This window comes from Lagopus leucura, unplaced genomic scaffold (assembly GCF_019238085.1).
Source record: "Lagopus leucura isolate 7727_CA_CO unplaced genomic scaffold, USGS_WTPT01 Super-Scaffold_100157, whole genome shotgun sequence".
NCBI lineage: Eukaryota > Metazoa > Chordata > Aves > Galliformes > Phasianidae > Lagopus > Lagopus leucura.
The window spans coordinates 673939-691818 of NW_024962334.1; the positions used below are offsets into that span (position 1 = coordinate 673939).

Below are 17880 nucleotides of genomic sequence, written 5' to 3' on the forward strand. Positions count from 1 at the left end.
ACAAACAAACAAACCATGTTTTGGAGGTGTCAGTACTATAAAACTATCTTATATAAATAGTAGAAAATGTCAAAGTATTTGGAGAAAATATTGAAAGGGCAAAGGTTATGGGAATGCCTCTGGAAATTCAGTCTTTTCAAAGTGATGTGTCAAAGAAATAGAGGCTTAGAAATGCCACTCTGAAGCTGTCTTAACTACACAGTTATAATTTCTTGTGTTATTTATTACTTCTTAATCTAGTGCAAAAACAAGTCTAGGTATACATATGCTTCAAAAGATCTTCCCAACAGAGCTTGAGCAGCAGTGGCTATTAACTGCTTTGCTAAGAAGTCAGTGAGTCAGGTACTGCTGAAGAAAATGAGCAAGAGTCTTTACACTAAAAACTACGGCTGTCTCTGCATTCTGAAGTGGCTAGCATAGCTAACGAGCAGCTTTGAGCACAGAAAGAAAGTCGGATGAAGCTCCTGGATTTGTGCAATTACAGCTATGTGGGTTTTTTTTTTTTTTTTTTTCCCAAGCTAAATTTCCGAAGCTTTGTGGTTTTGGCAGAGCTAGAAATACCAGGTTTCCTTGTAATATTTTGGTTTTTCCATTCCCTCCCAGAAATGAAACCAGGAAGCTGAATAAACTGGTTCAAACAGAGAAGTGGCCAAGTTTTTTCAAATTAAGTGGTTTTGAGTTCCACTTTGTTCAGGCTGCTGGCAATTCTATCTGCAAGCCCCGTGTTTGCTCTTGCCTCACCTAAAATTATTTTCAGGTGTGTTTGCTGAAGACTGTTTCAAACAATGAAGTTTGAAACACAACAAACCAGTATTTCTAAAATTTGAAACAATGCCTACTATAATGCTTTCCATTTACTATTTATGAAAGCTTCTTTTCCTCATGACACAGAAATCTGAAGACTTGAAATGTTTGAAATTTGCAATGACAATTTTATAAATTCAAGCAGCCAGGTTGAAATGCAGAAATCACTTTCCAATTCTGAAATGCCCAATTTCTTTTAACTGAGTATTCAGCATGAGACTCGTTTATCAGAATCTTGGGAAATTTTTGTTCCCAAACTTTGAAACAACAGGAGAACTCCCTATTCAGCATCTGAAATCAAGAGAGCTCTTCAACAGCGATTCATTGTTTTTTTATCCTTTGTGCCAAGAACCCATGGCAATTTATATTTACTACAAAATGCGTGGTCTGCAATGGGATTCAGATAAAGAGAGCTATGTCACTACTGAAAATCTTCTTTTGAACTTTTGACTTTTGACTTTGTAACTGAATTTCTGAATACCAAAAATAGAGAGATTCAGTGAAAAATGTTAGACCTATTAGCACTCAATTACCAATCCAAACCAGTGACAAGTCATAAATTTGGAAGCCAGACAAACTACAAGAAAATACAGAAGGAAGTTTGTAGCAAGGACGTCACAAACGTACAAACTCTGAAGTATCTGAGATAGTTGGTTTATGAATTAACCTGCGTTAGCTAAAGGAATGGTACACTCCTAAAAGCAGCCTCACCAACACCTATTTCTGTCTTGTGCTGCACTTACATGAGAGTTCAACTTCCAAAAAAAAAAAAAAAAGAAAGAAAAAAAGGGAGGAGAAAAGGCTGACGTATATCCACAAAAGGCTGATGTATACCCACAACAGAGCGTTTTGTGGCAGAAAACTTGCTTATCATCAATCAAATACTCTGAGCTTTCACATAATCCAAATCCCTCTTAAAGAAAAACACAAAATGGTAGAGGAGAGTCATGTAAATGCCTTGAAAAAAAAGTCTGGATTAAGCCTACTCTTTGGGATTTAATTTCTTTTTTTTTTTTAATATTAACATGGTAGCTTGATGCCTTCTGAAGAAAGCTGTAAGGGTTCTTTCACCTCTACAAGACATGATGCACATTATGAAATGCTACATTTTATTTCAAGAAAGAGTTGATGCTGTCAACTTTCAGTGTACAATGACGACTTTAAGAAGACAGAAGTACTCCCCAAGAGTTAAATCAACTTTTCTGTTGTCATTCAGAACCCAGTTCTCCTGACATACAGTAACTCCAAAACTATTCTGCACAATGAAAACAATACTTTTAAACTTTATATTTTTCTCTTAGCTGCAGAACTCTCTCCGAGCACAGAGAAAAAGACCAAAAAACTCTTGTGGCATTTTACATGCTATGATTAGAACATAATTTCAGCTTTGCTTGTCTAGAAAAGACACCATACCATTACAGTAAGCAGGGACTTAAAAAAAATTGTCTGAAGTAAAAAGGGAGGATTTTTAACCACTATTAAATTCAGTCCAAGAAGCGAGCAAGAGATAAAAATGATAAACAAATTTATTTCTAGACCAGATGCAGAATCACAGATCCACATGGACCAGGCTGGAAGGGACCACAAGGATCATCAAGCTCCAACCCCCTGCCACAGGCAGGGTCACCAACCTCCCCATTTGATACCAGCCCAGGCTGCCCAGGGCCCCATCCAGCTTGGTCTTGGACACCTCCAAGGACGGGGCATCCACAGCCTCCCTGGGCAGCTGTTCCAGGACCTCACCTCTCTCTCTGTGAAGAACTTCCCCCTGACATCCAACCTAAATCTTCCCTCTCTCAACTTAAAACCATTTCCCCTTGTCCTGCCGTTATCTACCCTTTCACAGAGTTGACTCCCCTCCTGTTTGTAGGCTCCCTTTAGGTACTGAAGGCTGCAGTGTGGTCACCCTGCAGCCTTCTTTTATCTGGGCTGAACAAGCCCAGCTTCCTCAGCCTGTCTTCATAGAGAAGGTGCTCCAGCACCCTGATCATCTCTGTGGCTCCTCTGGACCCTCTCCAACAGCTCTCTGTCTTTCTTGTACTGGGGGCTCCAGACCTGGACACAGTGCTGCAGATGGGGCAGAGTAGAGAGGCACAATCACCTCCCTGTCCCTGCTGCCACCCCTCTTCTGATAGAGCCCAGGATACCATTTGCTTTCTGAGCTGCAATGCACACTGCTGGCTCATGTTAAGCTTTTCATCCATCAAGACCCCCAGGTCTTTCTCTGCAGGGCTGCTCTCAAGGACGGCTCCTTCCAGTCTGTATGGATGTCTGGGATTCCTCCGGCCCAAGTGAAAAACGTGGCACTTTGCTGTGCTGAACCTCATCAGGTTCACCCTGCCCACCTTTCCAGCCTGTCGAGGTCCCTCTGAATGGCATCCCTTCCTTCCACCATGTGAACCACACTGCTCAGCTTGGTGTCATCAGCAGGGTGCACTCGATTCCATCATCGCTGTCAATGATGAAGATTTTGAAGAGCACCGGTCCCAACACAGAGCCCTGGGGGACGCCGCTCGTTACCGGCCTCCACCTGGACACAGAGCCATTGATGACCACCCTCTGTTTGCGGCCTTTTATCCAATTCCTTATCCATCAGGTGGTCCAGCCATCAAATCCACATCCCTCCAATTTGGAAATAGGGATGTGGTGAGGAACCATGTAGAAAGTCTTGCTTAAGTCCAGATTGCCTTTCCCTTGTTGACCAATGCCATAACAAACAAAGGGAAAACGTGTGTCATACTAAGATACATCTGAGCTAGCAAAAAATGAACTGACAGATTTACAGCACCTATTACAACATTAAGACATCTGTCTCTATCTGGAAATATGTACAGTTCTACTAAAGCAGTGCTCTGCCCTGGAAAAAGAGACAAACCTTTCAGTGGGTCTAACTAGCTTGAGTAGATATGTAAACCACACCGATAAGTAAACACTGTTTTAAGAACAGTCAGCATAGAAACCTCTGTAGTTGCTGCAGTGCAGTGCTAGGTGCTGAGCCATGAGTACCACTCTAACAGTTAAACAGAAAAAGTAACTCCATCTTTTGGAAGAACATTTCTTTCTCCTTCGGGAGTAATTTCAAAGAAAGTTCTTCAAAGGACTCTTCATACAGTTTCAAAAGTTTTGAAACATCTTTCACTGAACAGCACCTCTCATGTGGGCAAATTTGTGTACTGGATACCCACAGCAGGTACACGAAATCAGAAAATCAGCAGCAGCCAGGACGAGAAGATGTCTGTTGCATTTGGACAAGGAAAGAAGCTTAGGAAGCCAATGGGATGCAGTGAGAAAGGAATAATAGAATCATATAATGGCTTGGGTTGGAAGGAATCCCAGGGGTCATCAAGTTCCACCCCTCTGCTACAGGCAGGGCCACAAACCTCCAGATCTGGTACTAGACCAAGTTGCCCAGGGGTCCTGAACATCTCCAGAGATGCAGCATTCATAACCTCTCTGGGCAGTCTGCTCTAGCACCTCACCACTCTCTGTGAAGAACTTCCCCTGACATCCAATCCAAATCTTCCCTTCTTGAGCTTGAAACCATTTCCCCTTGTCCTATCACCATCTACCCACGTAAAAAAAAAACTGATTCTCCTCCTTTTTACAATCTCCGTTTAAGTACTGGAAGGCTGCAATGAGGTCTCCTTGTAGCCTTCTCTTCTCCAGTAAGGAAGTTATTGGGGTGTTGTTGAGAAAAGAGGCTGTGGATCTTAGAAGAATAGAGATGCAAGTGCTCACCGCCGGTTCAGCTGCTCCATTTGCTGGATAGAGCCAGACCTGTGGATCCCATCTGGTGTTGCTGCAGCTGTGGGGCGCTGCCATGTGGTAGTTCGGTTGACATGGTCAACGTAGAACACCCTCCCGTGGCTGTCTATCCGAGCTTCCCAATCTGGGGTTGGAAGAAAAGGAAGGGAACATGCTGTCAGCATGATGTCTTCCAAAAAGTTATGTGGGGGGATACAAAAACACACACATATATATTCACAGAGAGAAGATACGCATACACGATAGATACTATATACATGCCTATATGCGTGCAATATATGTATATATATTCAACATATATATTCAAATGCATATATATATTATGTGTTTCTCTATATGCATATATCGTATATGCATATACATAAATATTTCACACACAGTACATAGGTAGCCTATGGAATTCACCATCATAGACTACAAAAACACATGTTTTAAAAGGCTGGATAATTTTACAATTACTACTAATAGCTGGCTGGATTCATTACAGGTCAGGGCAGCCACAAAGAGCTGACACTTAGCAAAGGATTAAATCTGAGTTAATGCGGCAAACCCATGTTTTCTGCTTTGTTATGTTTCACAGTAAACATGGTTACACATGTTTCTTACAACAATTATTGGCTCCCCTGAAAACTGATCACAGCCTGATTGGACATATCCGTACAAATCTCTGTAGATATACACAAATGATTTTCATAAACCTAGTGCTCTGATGAATGCCAACTTGACTGAAAGTTTGAAGAATAATATTGAGCCTTCAATCACTGTCTCCTTTTAATGTTTAAGTTATCCCAGGCTTGACAACTAAATGTTCTGATGGTTTGTGGAAAATGGTAATATTGATTAGAAAAAAGGGTTGTGCAGGGGAAATTCAGAAGTGAATTACTTAACAAAGCTCCACACTGGATTGCTTGGAATGTATGGAGTTGTGATACAAATTTGACTTGCTAGCTTCATATTTCTACATGGTCCATGAGCTGATGACATTTCTATGTATAAACACATACTTTCTACATGTGTTTATATACAAACCTCACTCATATTCACACACAAATGCACATATGGTAATTACCTTTGGGGGGTAAAACTATTTGTTATTCCCATACTCTCACTACGACTACTCTAACTGGAGAGACCATTCCTTCCATGTTTTCCTACGACCAAATTCAGGTTCAGATGGACTTCATTCTTTACATCTTATCTGCTACTACTTCTGTGAGTAGAACTGAAGCTGTATCTTTCCATGATGTGTCTGGAAACCCATTCTTCACAGTTTCCCTCTCCAGAATAACAGCTATGGCTAAACTCAGCTCCCATATCTGGACTGATCCTATCCTAGTGTAGGCTGTCTTAAGTCTGTGGCTGGTAGCCCGTGGCACGTTAGTTCCAGGAAAAGGACACCAAGAGTCCTCAGAGAGATTTTCTGTGAGACTTTGAAACAGCAAGAGCCTCATACACATGCATTATTTCTTTTAGACTTGTCTGTGTAAGTACTTCGGTAATTATAGGTGCAAAAACTATGCTAACAGCACATGTACATACATACAGTCTGTGAACATCACATAATTTTAAGGGGAGGGCTCTCTGGTTATCCAACTGGGTAAGGTTTTCTCAAGGATGTTGTAGCTGTATCAAGAACAAGAACATAGCTTCATGAAAACAGTGTCTAAACCAAACGGTGAAAAAGAGCACATCAAGCACAACAGATGCACACTGAATGAAATCAGACTTGACAGGGCAGGTTGAAGGCCAAAGCCTTACCACGCATGCTGTCACTAGTGGTGGGTGTACCACCATGGCTGCTCTGGAGCCACGCACTATCTGCAACATCCTGCACAAGGAAATTATCTTGGCCAGATCAAAGATGACATGTTGTACCTTAAAAACACTAAGAAGTTCTTGCTGTCCTAGTCATTACTTCACACTACAGTGCAAGATTAGAACAATAAATCTCAATGGATAATTAGGGATTCATAGGTAATGCCACACTCTTATCAGTCTATGTAGAAGACATCAATATTGATCCAGAGCCTGCTGATAGACACTTACTAAGAATAAAATTACCCACTTACAATGTAAACCTTGAGTTTCTCATAATCCAGCCCTGTGCATTACTGGTTCCAGAGCCTATCTTGCAGTGCATCTCTAATTAAATGTAATTCAGAGTTCCTAAGCTTCTAAGTACAATCCTTAGAAATCCAAGAGTAACAAAACTTCAGAGCTTGAAAGTTACAGTGAAAATTTCAGGTCAGAACTGTGCAGACTGGATTGTAGTTTCAGGATGGCCATCTCTGCAGGATGCATCAGACATCCTGCAGTATTATGTATAGCCATGAACTACCTCTATCTAACTGTGAGCACTGCTTTATTCACTGCTGAATGTGTCTATGCACCTGAAACCACATGCTGACAGTGGCAGTCATATAATATTAAGTGCCACATAGCCATACAGTGCCACATGGCCTTTGGGACTTCCGCAGTGGTCCTAGATAAGTACTGATCTTGCAACAGCTTTTAAAATAAGCTGAAGAGCTATTCTTCTCATCACCTGGGAAGTCTGTCGAAGGGTGGAAGGCGCTGGTACTTTGGTTGCACAAAGATGTCAGGTGCACTTTCTGCCTTCCCACAAGACAACCAGTAAGTCATACAAGTCATTGAAGCTGCATACAATACCAGATTTGTGGACAGATGGATAGATACCTGCACAGAGAGATGAACAGGCTGACAGGTGAACCAACAGACAGGACTCAGGTTTTGGGCTATGCACAAGTCTCTTCATGTTACCTCAGGGGCACAGGTAATCTAGGAAGCAGCCAATTCTCGTCAGGCCCTTTTGTTACTTTTTCAGGCAAAATAAAACTGTGACTACAACAGAGACTAACCTTAATCTAACCTTCACAGAAGTAGCACACTTAAGCAGAGAGTGGAGATGGGTCAGTACTTGTTTGTTTTCTAGTGATCCCCCGCCATCAGATGAGTCATATTTTGCAACAGCATCTGAAACTGCTCTGATTTATACCAGAAGATGAAACCTCTTCTGGCAAGCCCATAATCCTGGAGTGGCAAAGTAAAAATGCTGTTTTTCCCTTTCCAAGCTCAGACACACCTTTTGCACAGAGGAGCGCTGAACAGGGCAAATACATTTTTCTTGGCTCCAGTTCTGTAGGGCATGTAGCAGTACTAGAAAACACATGCATAATAAGGGGCGAGCATTAATGCCATCAGAAGGCAATAAAAGCTCTGCAGATCTCCTGTCAATCTCATATAGGCTTTAACATTTGAGCTGGTAACTATGACACTCCTAAATAAACAATGAATCTGGTCTAGCTTACTTTCCTAAACAAAGCTGTCTGAAACAAAATTTCCTCCCCAGTATCAATAGTTGTGCAGTTCTGATGAAATGAAGTTATTCAGAAAACTATTCCAAAGAGAAAAAGGACTGACCATAGAGTTATCCACAGCCAATGTAAAACCAGTCAGCAATGATTTTGCAGCTCTGACAACATTATCTTCAACAATGTGAAGAGGTTAACGTTACAGGTAAGCAAGCCAGGCTTGTACACATAACATGCTTAAAATACAAAGTTTTTTCCTTTCATTTCCATTCAAGAATAAGTTAATTGTGATTAAGAGGCATTAAAAGCACTGAAACAGTGATACTGGATACTAGAAAAAGAAATATTTGTAGAATAAGACTATAGCTTTCCTTTTGAAACAATTTTGAAATCTCACTAAGGGCACTTAGCACTGCCTTCTTAGGTAATATTATCTAATTCAACTTTTTTCTCCCCATAAAATTAGCTTAGTAGAGTCTATTCCCATTAAAGTCAATATACTTAGGTCTCAAAGCCTTTATACAGTCTCAAGCCTTTACTGGTAAAATGATGTTATAAGCAGATGACACAATAAAATCCTACAAAGGGATATCACTTCTAAACTATGTTGCCATACACTGCTTTTCATATATTTAACCTTTGTTGTGAAAGCACTCATGAAAATCAATTGTAAAAATACTTGCCTTTTAAGGATAATTACAAGAAAGAGGAAAAGCGTATTGAATTGGTGATGGATGAATATGGGACATGGATTCACAGTACATTTTGTTTACCTGAGGTGGGGTCAGTGTCCTATCATTAAGTCATCTAATTGGGAATGTGCCCTATTCACAAACCACTGAGGTAAGAGTGGGAGGAAGAAAAGTATTTTCCTGTTACAGAGGTAACCATTCCCTATTTCATCATTCACTGGCAAGCCACAGTGGGACTCTAATAAGACTTCATTGGGCTAAAGGCATTTGAATCATTCATGCCACTGTGCAGCTGACGCCAGCATCAGGACTATACTCAGCTTACTGAATACTGACAGCGTGGCTGGCAAATGATGAATTATTTTCAAGGGCACCACAGGACAAGTTCCCTCCTCAGGCTGTGAAGAAAACAGAGTGCTTTGTTTACGTGCCTGGTTGTTTTTCTGAGGCACTGCACGCTTGGGGCTGTAAATCACGTGCTGAAGTTGCAAGTTGATTCGCAGCACATCGCAGGGCATAGACTGCACTCTGCTGGGCAGTTAGAGCTGATGTAAAAAGCAGAGTAATCCTCCAGGTACACAAGGGAAAAAGTACTAAGACAAGTGAAAACACCTTCAGCAGTAGACACAGTGGTAACAGTCCCATATTGTCAGCCTGCTAGTTGGCTACTCTACTTAAAAATCTCTGATTTTTATTCATCCCAACTGTAGATGTCATTCCTTCCACAATGAGCAGAACATTAAGTTGATCACCAAATCAAAAAGCAGCGTGATCGGATCACCGTGCGTGAGCTGCCTTTCACAGAATCATTTGGACCTACTATTTGTTCCTGGTGCATCCTGACTGAGCAAAAGTTGTGCTGGACCTGAAAGCTGGGCTGACTGAGCACAGGGAGTGCATCCCAAGCTATGTTTGAATTGGGTTACAGAAAAACCTGAAGACAAACTTTAAAAAAAAAAAAACAACAAAAACTCAGTATTTGCTGATAAACCAAAAGCTTTTTGTAAGGCTTCCAGCACACCTGACAGATACCTGTTCATTCCAATCTCACAATATTGACTGGAACAAGGTTTTCAATTACAATTTTCATTTCAAGGTAGGCAAAGAAGAGGATGGATCAAGGCAAAGGGATGTTATAGAGTTTGTCCAAAATAACATGACAACACTTGAAGTCAGGGTCAAACACGGGAAACAAAAGACCATATTGCTTGGATTCTGGAGAAAGTATGTACAGAACAGATGGGGTTATATAGAAAGACATACTGACCTCTACACTGTTTGAATTAACAGGAAAGGCTGAAAAAACGTAATAAGTTAAAAAATGCTAAAGCTTACTTGGTGGAAGAGGCTCATCGATAGTTGGGTAGTGATGATGGTCAGGCCTCAGAGAAGGAAGCTGGCTGACTGGCTGAGAATTATGGAGTAAAGGACAATCACCTATGGACAAGATATTCAAGATATTGACAGTCATTCACTGTTTTCACAACATGGTTCAAAAAACGTGCTACTGTAAAACAAGTGATTATTTGTCACAGAGGTTTTCCTGGTATACTTGCAGCTCTAGTTATTCCTATTCCCAGGCACTATTTTAATAACAATTCACACACCAAAGAATTAGGAAAATAATGCAGTCAGGGCTCCGGTCTCAGGTTTGAGCCAATGCTAATCTATTATGGGCCAGATTCTGGACTCATAGACACACACAAGTGTAAGCGAGAGAAGAATCAGGCTTGATCTCTGAGAAATATAGTACAGCTCAAGCTTCTGCAGAAATTGGACAGGAACATGCAAAATCCTGGCTCCAACTTTTCTCACCAGCAAAATATGAGGCTAAAATCTGCCTTGAATCTTCCTCTGCTTTTCTAAAGGATCAGCAACTGTATAAATAGGTTGGAGTGGCAGAATTATGCAGTCCCTGTAAAGCAGAAGAGCACTTCCTTCTACAGATATTTTTCAAAATTCAAAGTGTTGGTCTTGGGAGGGAGGACAGAGAATGAGATAAGGACCAGAAACAAATAGGAGACAGGTGGTAGAAGAGGACAAAAGATAGTGAAACGTAGTCAGGACCTGAGGTAAAGAGAGAAGACCTGAGATACAGAAGAAGAAAAGAAGGAAAACTGAAACACAGTGGACAGTGCAACGGTAGTTTTTAGAAAACAGTAATGCTGTATGTATGCTTACTTATCTGCATATGAAATAAGTGAAATCTAAGTAAATGTCCGAACTCATGTTCTTTTGAGAGGAACTTCAAAAGTTAACTTCAGATGCAGATATTTTTTATAGAATCCTTTAAGATATGAAGAAGTTCATTGTAAGGAAGAAAAACTATTCCTCATCTTAGACTTAACTATGAGAATGAGGAAACTGCAAGATAAAAAGAATTCAGATTCCTTCTCATTCTGTTCTTAAAACCTTAGAAACCAAGATTATACCAGGATAAAATTAAAATCAATCATCTGAACCAAACTGTGTACTGGTCGGTTTAGCTGTCTTTAACAGTGTTATCTTAATGCCCCAAGAAAGAACAATTTGTAAAAAATAACATACTGCTACCAAATATATAAAAAAATGCCTAAAAATAAGCATACACAAACAACAGCTACAAGGCAGAAACTAATTTTGTATAAAGCTGAAAAAAATCTCACACCATCCAGAAGTGAGAAAAAAGACTTGTCAAAAGTACTCCCTCTATGGCATCTTAAATTTCCCCATTAAAACTCTTGTGCATAGGCATATCTAACGGTCATATCTGCTGTGTGTTCTGAACAGACAGCAGAGTTATCTAAGTTATTACTCAGTGCTAAAAGTCTGTCTTTCACAGGCTTAAAGTCTGTGCTGTTTCTACAGGTGCTGTGGCACAATTTACCAGAACATCTGTCTATGTTTCTTTACTTACCATAATTGACTCTCCCCTAGTCATGGCAGTTACGCCAGTGGAATCATGGTAGTGTCAGTCACCTGGAGTGGATGGAGGTGACCACATCTACTGCATTTGTAGCAGCCACCAAACCATGGATCAGCATGCACATTTACTGAAGTACCCCCTGGTCATACCAAAAGAGTGCTAAGGGCAGGGCTGCCTTTCAGACATTCTCTCTTTCAGGCAGCCAAAACAAAGTTGCTGAGCTTTATATAGACTTGAGAGACAAATTCTGTAGCCATACTGAGTCCATATGCAGAAGACATCCTCTCCCCAAAGCCGCTCTCAGAAGTGCACATGGTCCAAAGCAACCATCAATTCTGTAAGAATAGTCTCATGCACACACACACTCATGCCCTCCTGGGTATACAAAGTCCCTCACCTGCAAGGAAGTTCCACCTTGCTGAGGATTTCTATCTCTCTCTGTACTTCTGAGAATTGTTAGGGTTAGAACCAAGGGTTTAACAGTCCCCTTACACCATTCCTTCAGCAAGAGCAGTGAAAGATCGGGGTAAATGAAGTGGGAATGGACAATGAAAAGGCACAAGGATGCTTTAGCTGGAGTTTCCTAGTGATCGCCAATTATGTTATTCTCTCAGTGCTGTTTACATTTGGTGTCACTTATACCAGGGGACAGCTGACTCAGGATGTGGGAATGCAAATTCTACCCTTGACCATAGCAGCCGCTGAGGCCTTCACTTCTCAACCTGAGAAAAATGATAAGTGAACCAAAGATGAGTAACCAAATCCACCCTTCATGTAACTCCATATTACGTAAAACAACTTACCAAAGGTGTATATTTAATGTTGAGGTTTGGAAAGATTGGGAAAAAGAATATCTACGTTGTGAAGACAGAAGTGATTTTTTAAATTATATTTTATCTCTAGAGAAAGATAAGACAAGAATTTTGTTGGATATAGCTCAGTCTCAGAAAAAAAAGCATTCTGAGTTGCCCTATGGTCTGCGAAATTTGATGTAGATTTGTTTGAAAACAAAAAAAATTATTGGGAAATTTAACTAAACAGGTTTTGTTTCATTTCTAACTTCGAAACATTTGCTTTTCTCCACATACATGACGGTGTATATCATACACAGACACTGGCCCAGATCCTTCGCTGAAGTAAATCAGCATGTCTGCTCCTTGACGAGCACAAGCTGGTCCTCTCACTGTCTAGCAGAGACATGGCAGTACATCAGATATGTGAAATGAAACAATCCCAAGAAATAAGGAATTGGTTGGTGGATGTGATAATGCTGGTCTGCCACATAACTTCAGCTAATCTTGATTTTATAATGATGCATGTATATCTACAGGAATCCATATATACAGATCTCCCATCTGTATATGCTGGAATATATAAAGACAGGCTCAATTATCCAACCCTCCCTAAAATATCACCCAACTCAGAGACCCCAAGTTTTTATGAAATAAGCCATGAGCTATCTGAAACCTTGATTATCTGATGCCTTCTGTGACATCCAGATAATCAGGGCTGCTCAGCGCACTGATTCTCAGGATCTAACCTTCTCTTCTGCTGCTTGGACCTGCTATTGGGGTGTCTAGACTTTCTGTGGCTAGTTGTGGATTCCCACCATGAGCTACTAGTTCATCTGGCCACTGGGAGGAGCCATCCACTTGCTCCCTGTCCAGCTCAGGGCTCTGTACTGAGTCTGGCACGGATTCAAAAGCGCTATTCTCCTCCTCCTCATCATCCTGAGATGAGAAGACCGTGCTCTCAGAAATCTTTGCACTGTCAACAGAGGAGAAGCGCGTATGGCTGGAGAAGCGATTGTTACTGTCATAGCAGGAGGTGCTGTAGCAGGACGTGCTGTAGCAGGAAGTGCTGTAGCAGGAGGTACTGTAGCAGGAGGGGCTGTAGCAAGAGGTGTCGCACGCCTCACATTCGTTGTCACCATTGGGTCTGGAGCTTGACTCGCTTTCGCTTCCTGTCCTGGGGTTTTCCCCATCCACCAGCCCATCATTTAAGTCAGAGAGTTGCTCGTCTAAGGTCCCAGGAGGCATTGTGCACTGGCTGAAGTTCTCTTCAGCCTCATTTTCTGGAGGAGGCTCTGCTGCCATGGTCTCACTCTCACTGACTGTCTCCTTCTGCAACACCTCCTTGACTGTGGACTCTTCATCGTTCTCCCCGCCATTGCCAGCATCTTGCTCCTCTTCCCCATCGCTGCTCATCTGTGCTGAGGGTAGGCTGTGGAGCAGGTTGTGGATTCTTATATAGTGAGTGCGAGGAGTCTCTGGCTCACCACAAGCTGAAGCTATAACTGTCTCTAGTTCAGACACAGGCAGGGAGCATGGCCTTGTTTTCCTCTTTGCTGTGGTCCTCAGCTGTAGCTTGCTGTCTTCCTCCTCTTGAGCTGAAGCCCCTTCTTCCTGACTCTTCTCTAGGTCTTTGTCAGCATACACATCTGCACTCACCTCATTGACATCTAAAGTTTCCGTGCTGTTCAATTCTCCATCATCTCTCTGAGTACCAGAATTGACTTTGCTGTTTTCCCTAACTTCAGTCTCAGAAGGAGACACGCAAGCCAGCAGACCCAGCTGCTCCGTGAGGTCCGTCACATTTGAAGAAGGCAGCACTTCTCCTCGGATGGATTCCAAGGGCTCAGGAACTGGCACGGCATCAACCTCCTCATCTCCTGCTAGCTCTTCATTTATGTTGTTCTGGTTGACTTCCCTGGGTGGCTTGACAGCCCCTGGGCTATCAATACTGTTCACACTGTATCCATTTAGCTCTTCTGGAACTGTATTTTCTGAGGTCACTGTGTTGATGCATGGAGGCTCACCGAGGCTTTCCTCTGTGGGGTTGTTCACAGGGCTTTCCTGGAGGTCAGCTGGCTCAGGATCTGCACTAATGGAGACCTCTTCATCATCTGTATGAGACAGGAAAAGAAATTACTTACTCTTTTAACACAAAATGTTGACTGAACCAGAAGCTTGGCTCTGAGGACAGAGGCATCCGCCGCAATCTGAGAAAATTAAAACATAAATTAGAGAGTGAAATGAGTGGCTAACTGAAAAAAGGCTGGTTTTGTGCTAGGCAGCCTTTGTGCAGTAGATTTAACAATCACAGGACTTACTCATGGTGAGTATCATGGTATTGACAAGGATACTTTCTCTGATGCTTTAGTTACATTTTTCTTGTCATGCAGAAGCTGACAAGATTTTGCAACAGAGAATTTAACAAATCAACCCCCTGAAATACGGGATTTTTTTCTTTGATATGATTTCCTCCTAGATGCCAGACAACCTGGGCTTTTTGATCCCATCCACCAGTCAGAAGAAAGAAGTCATGTTTTTCCAGTGAGGGGCATGTCACAATTTCCTAGTACTAATGCAGCTTTTGGCTTGACAAAGAGTACCTGAGACAGCATGACTTTAGAGAAGAAAAAAGCCACTGAGCATTATTTATTATTTATTATTTATTTATTATTTATTATTTATTATTATTTATTGACACAAAGCCAAGATTCAAACTGACACCATCGTGACTGAAGGGGAACAATACAATTTCTTTTACTTTTTTTTTTTGGATTAACAATAGTCAAAACGAGGAAGTCTTCAATCATCCTTACTACGGGATTATTCACTTTTACTCATAAAATGCTCAAATGTTGATGACTCTATAAATAATAGCCCACTAAACACAACCTCAGGACAGATGATAGAGAAGCAGATGGGACCTTAGTTTTTCATCCTCTTCTCTCTGGTGACATGGAAGACTACATGAAGCAGTCAAGAACAGGAGGACACAGTAGCAGCTGTAAGCTGAAGAGAAGTAGGGGAGAAACTGCAACTCACGATGCATTCTGTGGACAGGAGACTCCATGCACTTTCCTTTGCTCATGACTACACCTAAAGTCTCAGAGCTGCCAGGAAAGAATCTAGACTTCTGAGGAGGAATGAATGCAAAGCCGAAAAAGAGCTAGAAAAAGGGTGCATTAAGACTAAGAATTACCTTGATGAATGGAAGAAGTTATCTCAAATCGGAACTGCAGCTGGCCACTGACATGATCTGTAGGAAGCCTGCGACCGAGAGTGTAGCTTACAACCCTGTCCCTGAAAGAAAACAAATTCTGTCACAACAGACTATAACTTACCAAATGTCGACTGTCCATAGATAAAGCTGCTGTCTCCTACAAAAATACGTAATGAATTTCAGTCTATTCAACCCAGCCATGAGGGCACGTTGACTTGCATACAAAAGAACAAATGGCAGAGGAGAGGACAATGTCTTCAATTGCAATGGAACAGTTGAGTCAGTGATTCAGACAGGCTTCTGGGATACACAAGCACATATGTATACATATAGAGAGAATGGTGGAAATGGAACCTCTGCAGCATGGGCATGGAAATATCAACATGGGAAGCAAACAACTCCCACTTCAGCTATCGTAACAAGACTTCCTTGCTGACCTCATCATATCTACCCTTATGTAGAATCTCACATTTCCATATTTCTTTTCCTTCATCATTTGCATAAAATTCAGCTTTCCTGTACTTACTTTCAAAATTCTGGACAGATCAGTCCCCACTTACCACCTTCTCTTTGTAAGCTGATTGAACAACTACTCTTCATCTCTTTCCACCCCTCTTACCTCTATGAAGCTGAAATATCAGGAGAACACCTTCCTGACAAGGTTGATCAATGATTCCACTCTGTCCTTGTGCAGGTCCCTCCCTTTGCCATACTTCATCCACCCCTCAGAACAGAATGAAACTACAGAAGAGATTAACTTCCCAGTTGCCCAAAATGAGGCCGAATCAATGTTCGCAAAGCATTTGTTAAGTGCAGAGGGTTCACTGAATAGTAATATTTATATATCTTTTAAAGAAACATAGTCCCCAGATGGGCCCAAATATATTTACTAGAGTAGTTTCACATGCATTGGAAATCACATAAATGAGATAATGTCAAGATTTATGTATAGTCTTTCTGAATTTGTGGGTTCTCATTGAGCTTGCCTGAGATTTAAAAGCTACTGTGGTATCAAAACTAAGCCAGATCTAGGTATAGGCTGGAGGCACTGCTCTTGGCAAAGCATGTCCTTTGATAGACAGTGTTTTCCATAAGGAAGTAAAATAGGAAGATATAATCAGATGATGATGACACGTTGAGGGAAGCCAACGATATCAGTTACAAAGCTCTACTTTCCCCAAGCTGTTCTTTTCCATCTGGTTTCTAAAAAGCCACTCTATTTTTGCTACTTGAGAATCATGGATGTGGTTTAGTCCCTTCTGGTAGATTCAGCTGTCAGTATCACTGCCAGTTTTGAACCAGCTGTTCAAAAACACTTCCAACAAGCCCATCATCCTGCTGCTCAGCTAAACTGAGATCCAATTTTCAGAAATGCCTTCCTGGCAACCACATCTTCTACGCTCTATTCAGTAGCTTATTCTTTCTCTCCCTGCTCCTGAAGGTCTAAACGTTAAAGTTCAGAGCAAATGTTTTGGCTTTGTCAGCATGCTATCCATCAATCTCAAGTTGGAGTATGTTACTTTTGCTGCACACACCATCCCTGGACCTTCTTATAATAGGGAAGCAGGGCAGGGCTGCTAATCTGAACTGGATATTTCTTGGCAGCAGGGGAGGGTCAGAAAGACTCAGCTACAACGTATATTTCTACAGCATTTCTGCTGTCTAAAGGGAGGAGGAACAGATCTGGCAAGATTTTAGCCCAGAGTTAATCCTCTGAAACATGAAAATAGCCTGTTGATAGCACTAAAACAATGTTTAAATTGAAAATATTGTACTCTCCAGATTTGTGACCAGGATACACACAAAACCTTTCCTAAATGCCAGTTCTCATATATCAAAATGTAACAGATAAGGTTATAAAGAGAAATCACTGGTTGGCCCATAGTGCTATGCATTCTAATACAGACTAACATTGTTCATCAGGCAACTCTCAGTTTAATAATGCCCACACAACATCATCATGTAACTATAATGACATATCACCGGAGCTTCAAATTGGCAGCACACTCCCTAAACAACTCAAAGGACGAGCAGCAAAATTACCCTATGGCATGTCTTTCCAAGAGGCGCTGAACTGGCATGGAGAGTTTTCCCAGGAAACGCTTGATGATCGGTCGGCTCTTGGCAAATTTGTCTTTAACTTCTATTTCCAGGACATCCGTGGGCAGGGAGACAAAGCTGAACTGCTGCAATAAGAGAAGAGTAAAGAACATGAAGCTGGTGGCTGAGCAACAACATGCTGCTGCACGTGATCAGCCTGTGGGATTCGATGGCTTTTTCAAGGGACAGAAACAGGCCTTGGAACCCAAGGCATAAATAAAAATAACCCATCCTCAAAGCAATCAAGTGAAAACATCCTATAGCTACTATG

The 17880-nt window shown here is 41.5% G+C and overlaps 1 protein-coding gene across 3 annotated transcripts in view; it reads right to left on the minus strand.

The window, feature by feature from the left end:
• The window catches only part of HECW1 (HECT, C2 and WW domain containing E3 ubiquitin protein ligase 1), a 236233-nt gene that overhangs the window by 52030 nt on the left and 166323 nt on the right, over positions 1-17880 (minus strand). For all 3 annotated transcript variants that reach the window (XM_042889148.1, XM_042889147.1, XM_042889149.1), the window contains exons 7-11: positions 17553-17695; positions 15489-15589; positions 13039-14403; positions 9929-10030; positions 4543-4693 (exon numbers count right to left, since the gene is read on the minus strand). In XM_042889148.1, coding sequence (XP_042745082.1) covers positions 4543-4693; positions 9929-10030; positions 13039-14403; positions 15489-15589; positions 17553-17695 — 1862 coding nt within the window. The remainder of the gene's footprint in view (positions 1-4542; positions 4694-9928; positions 10031-13038; positions 14404-15488; positions 15590-17552; positions 17696-17880) is intronic.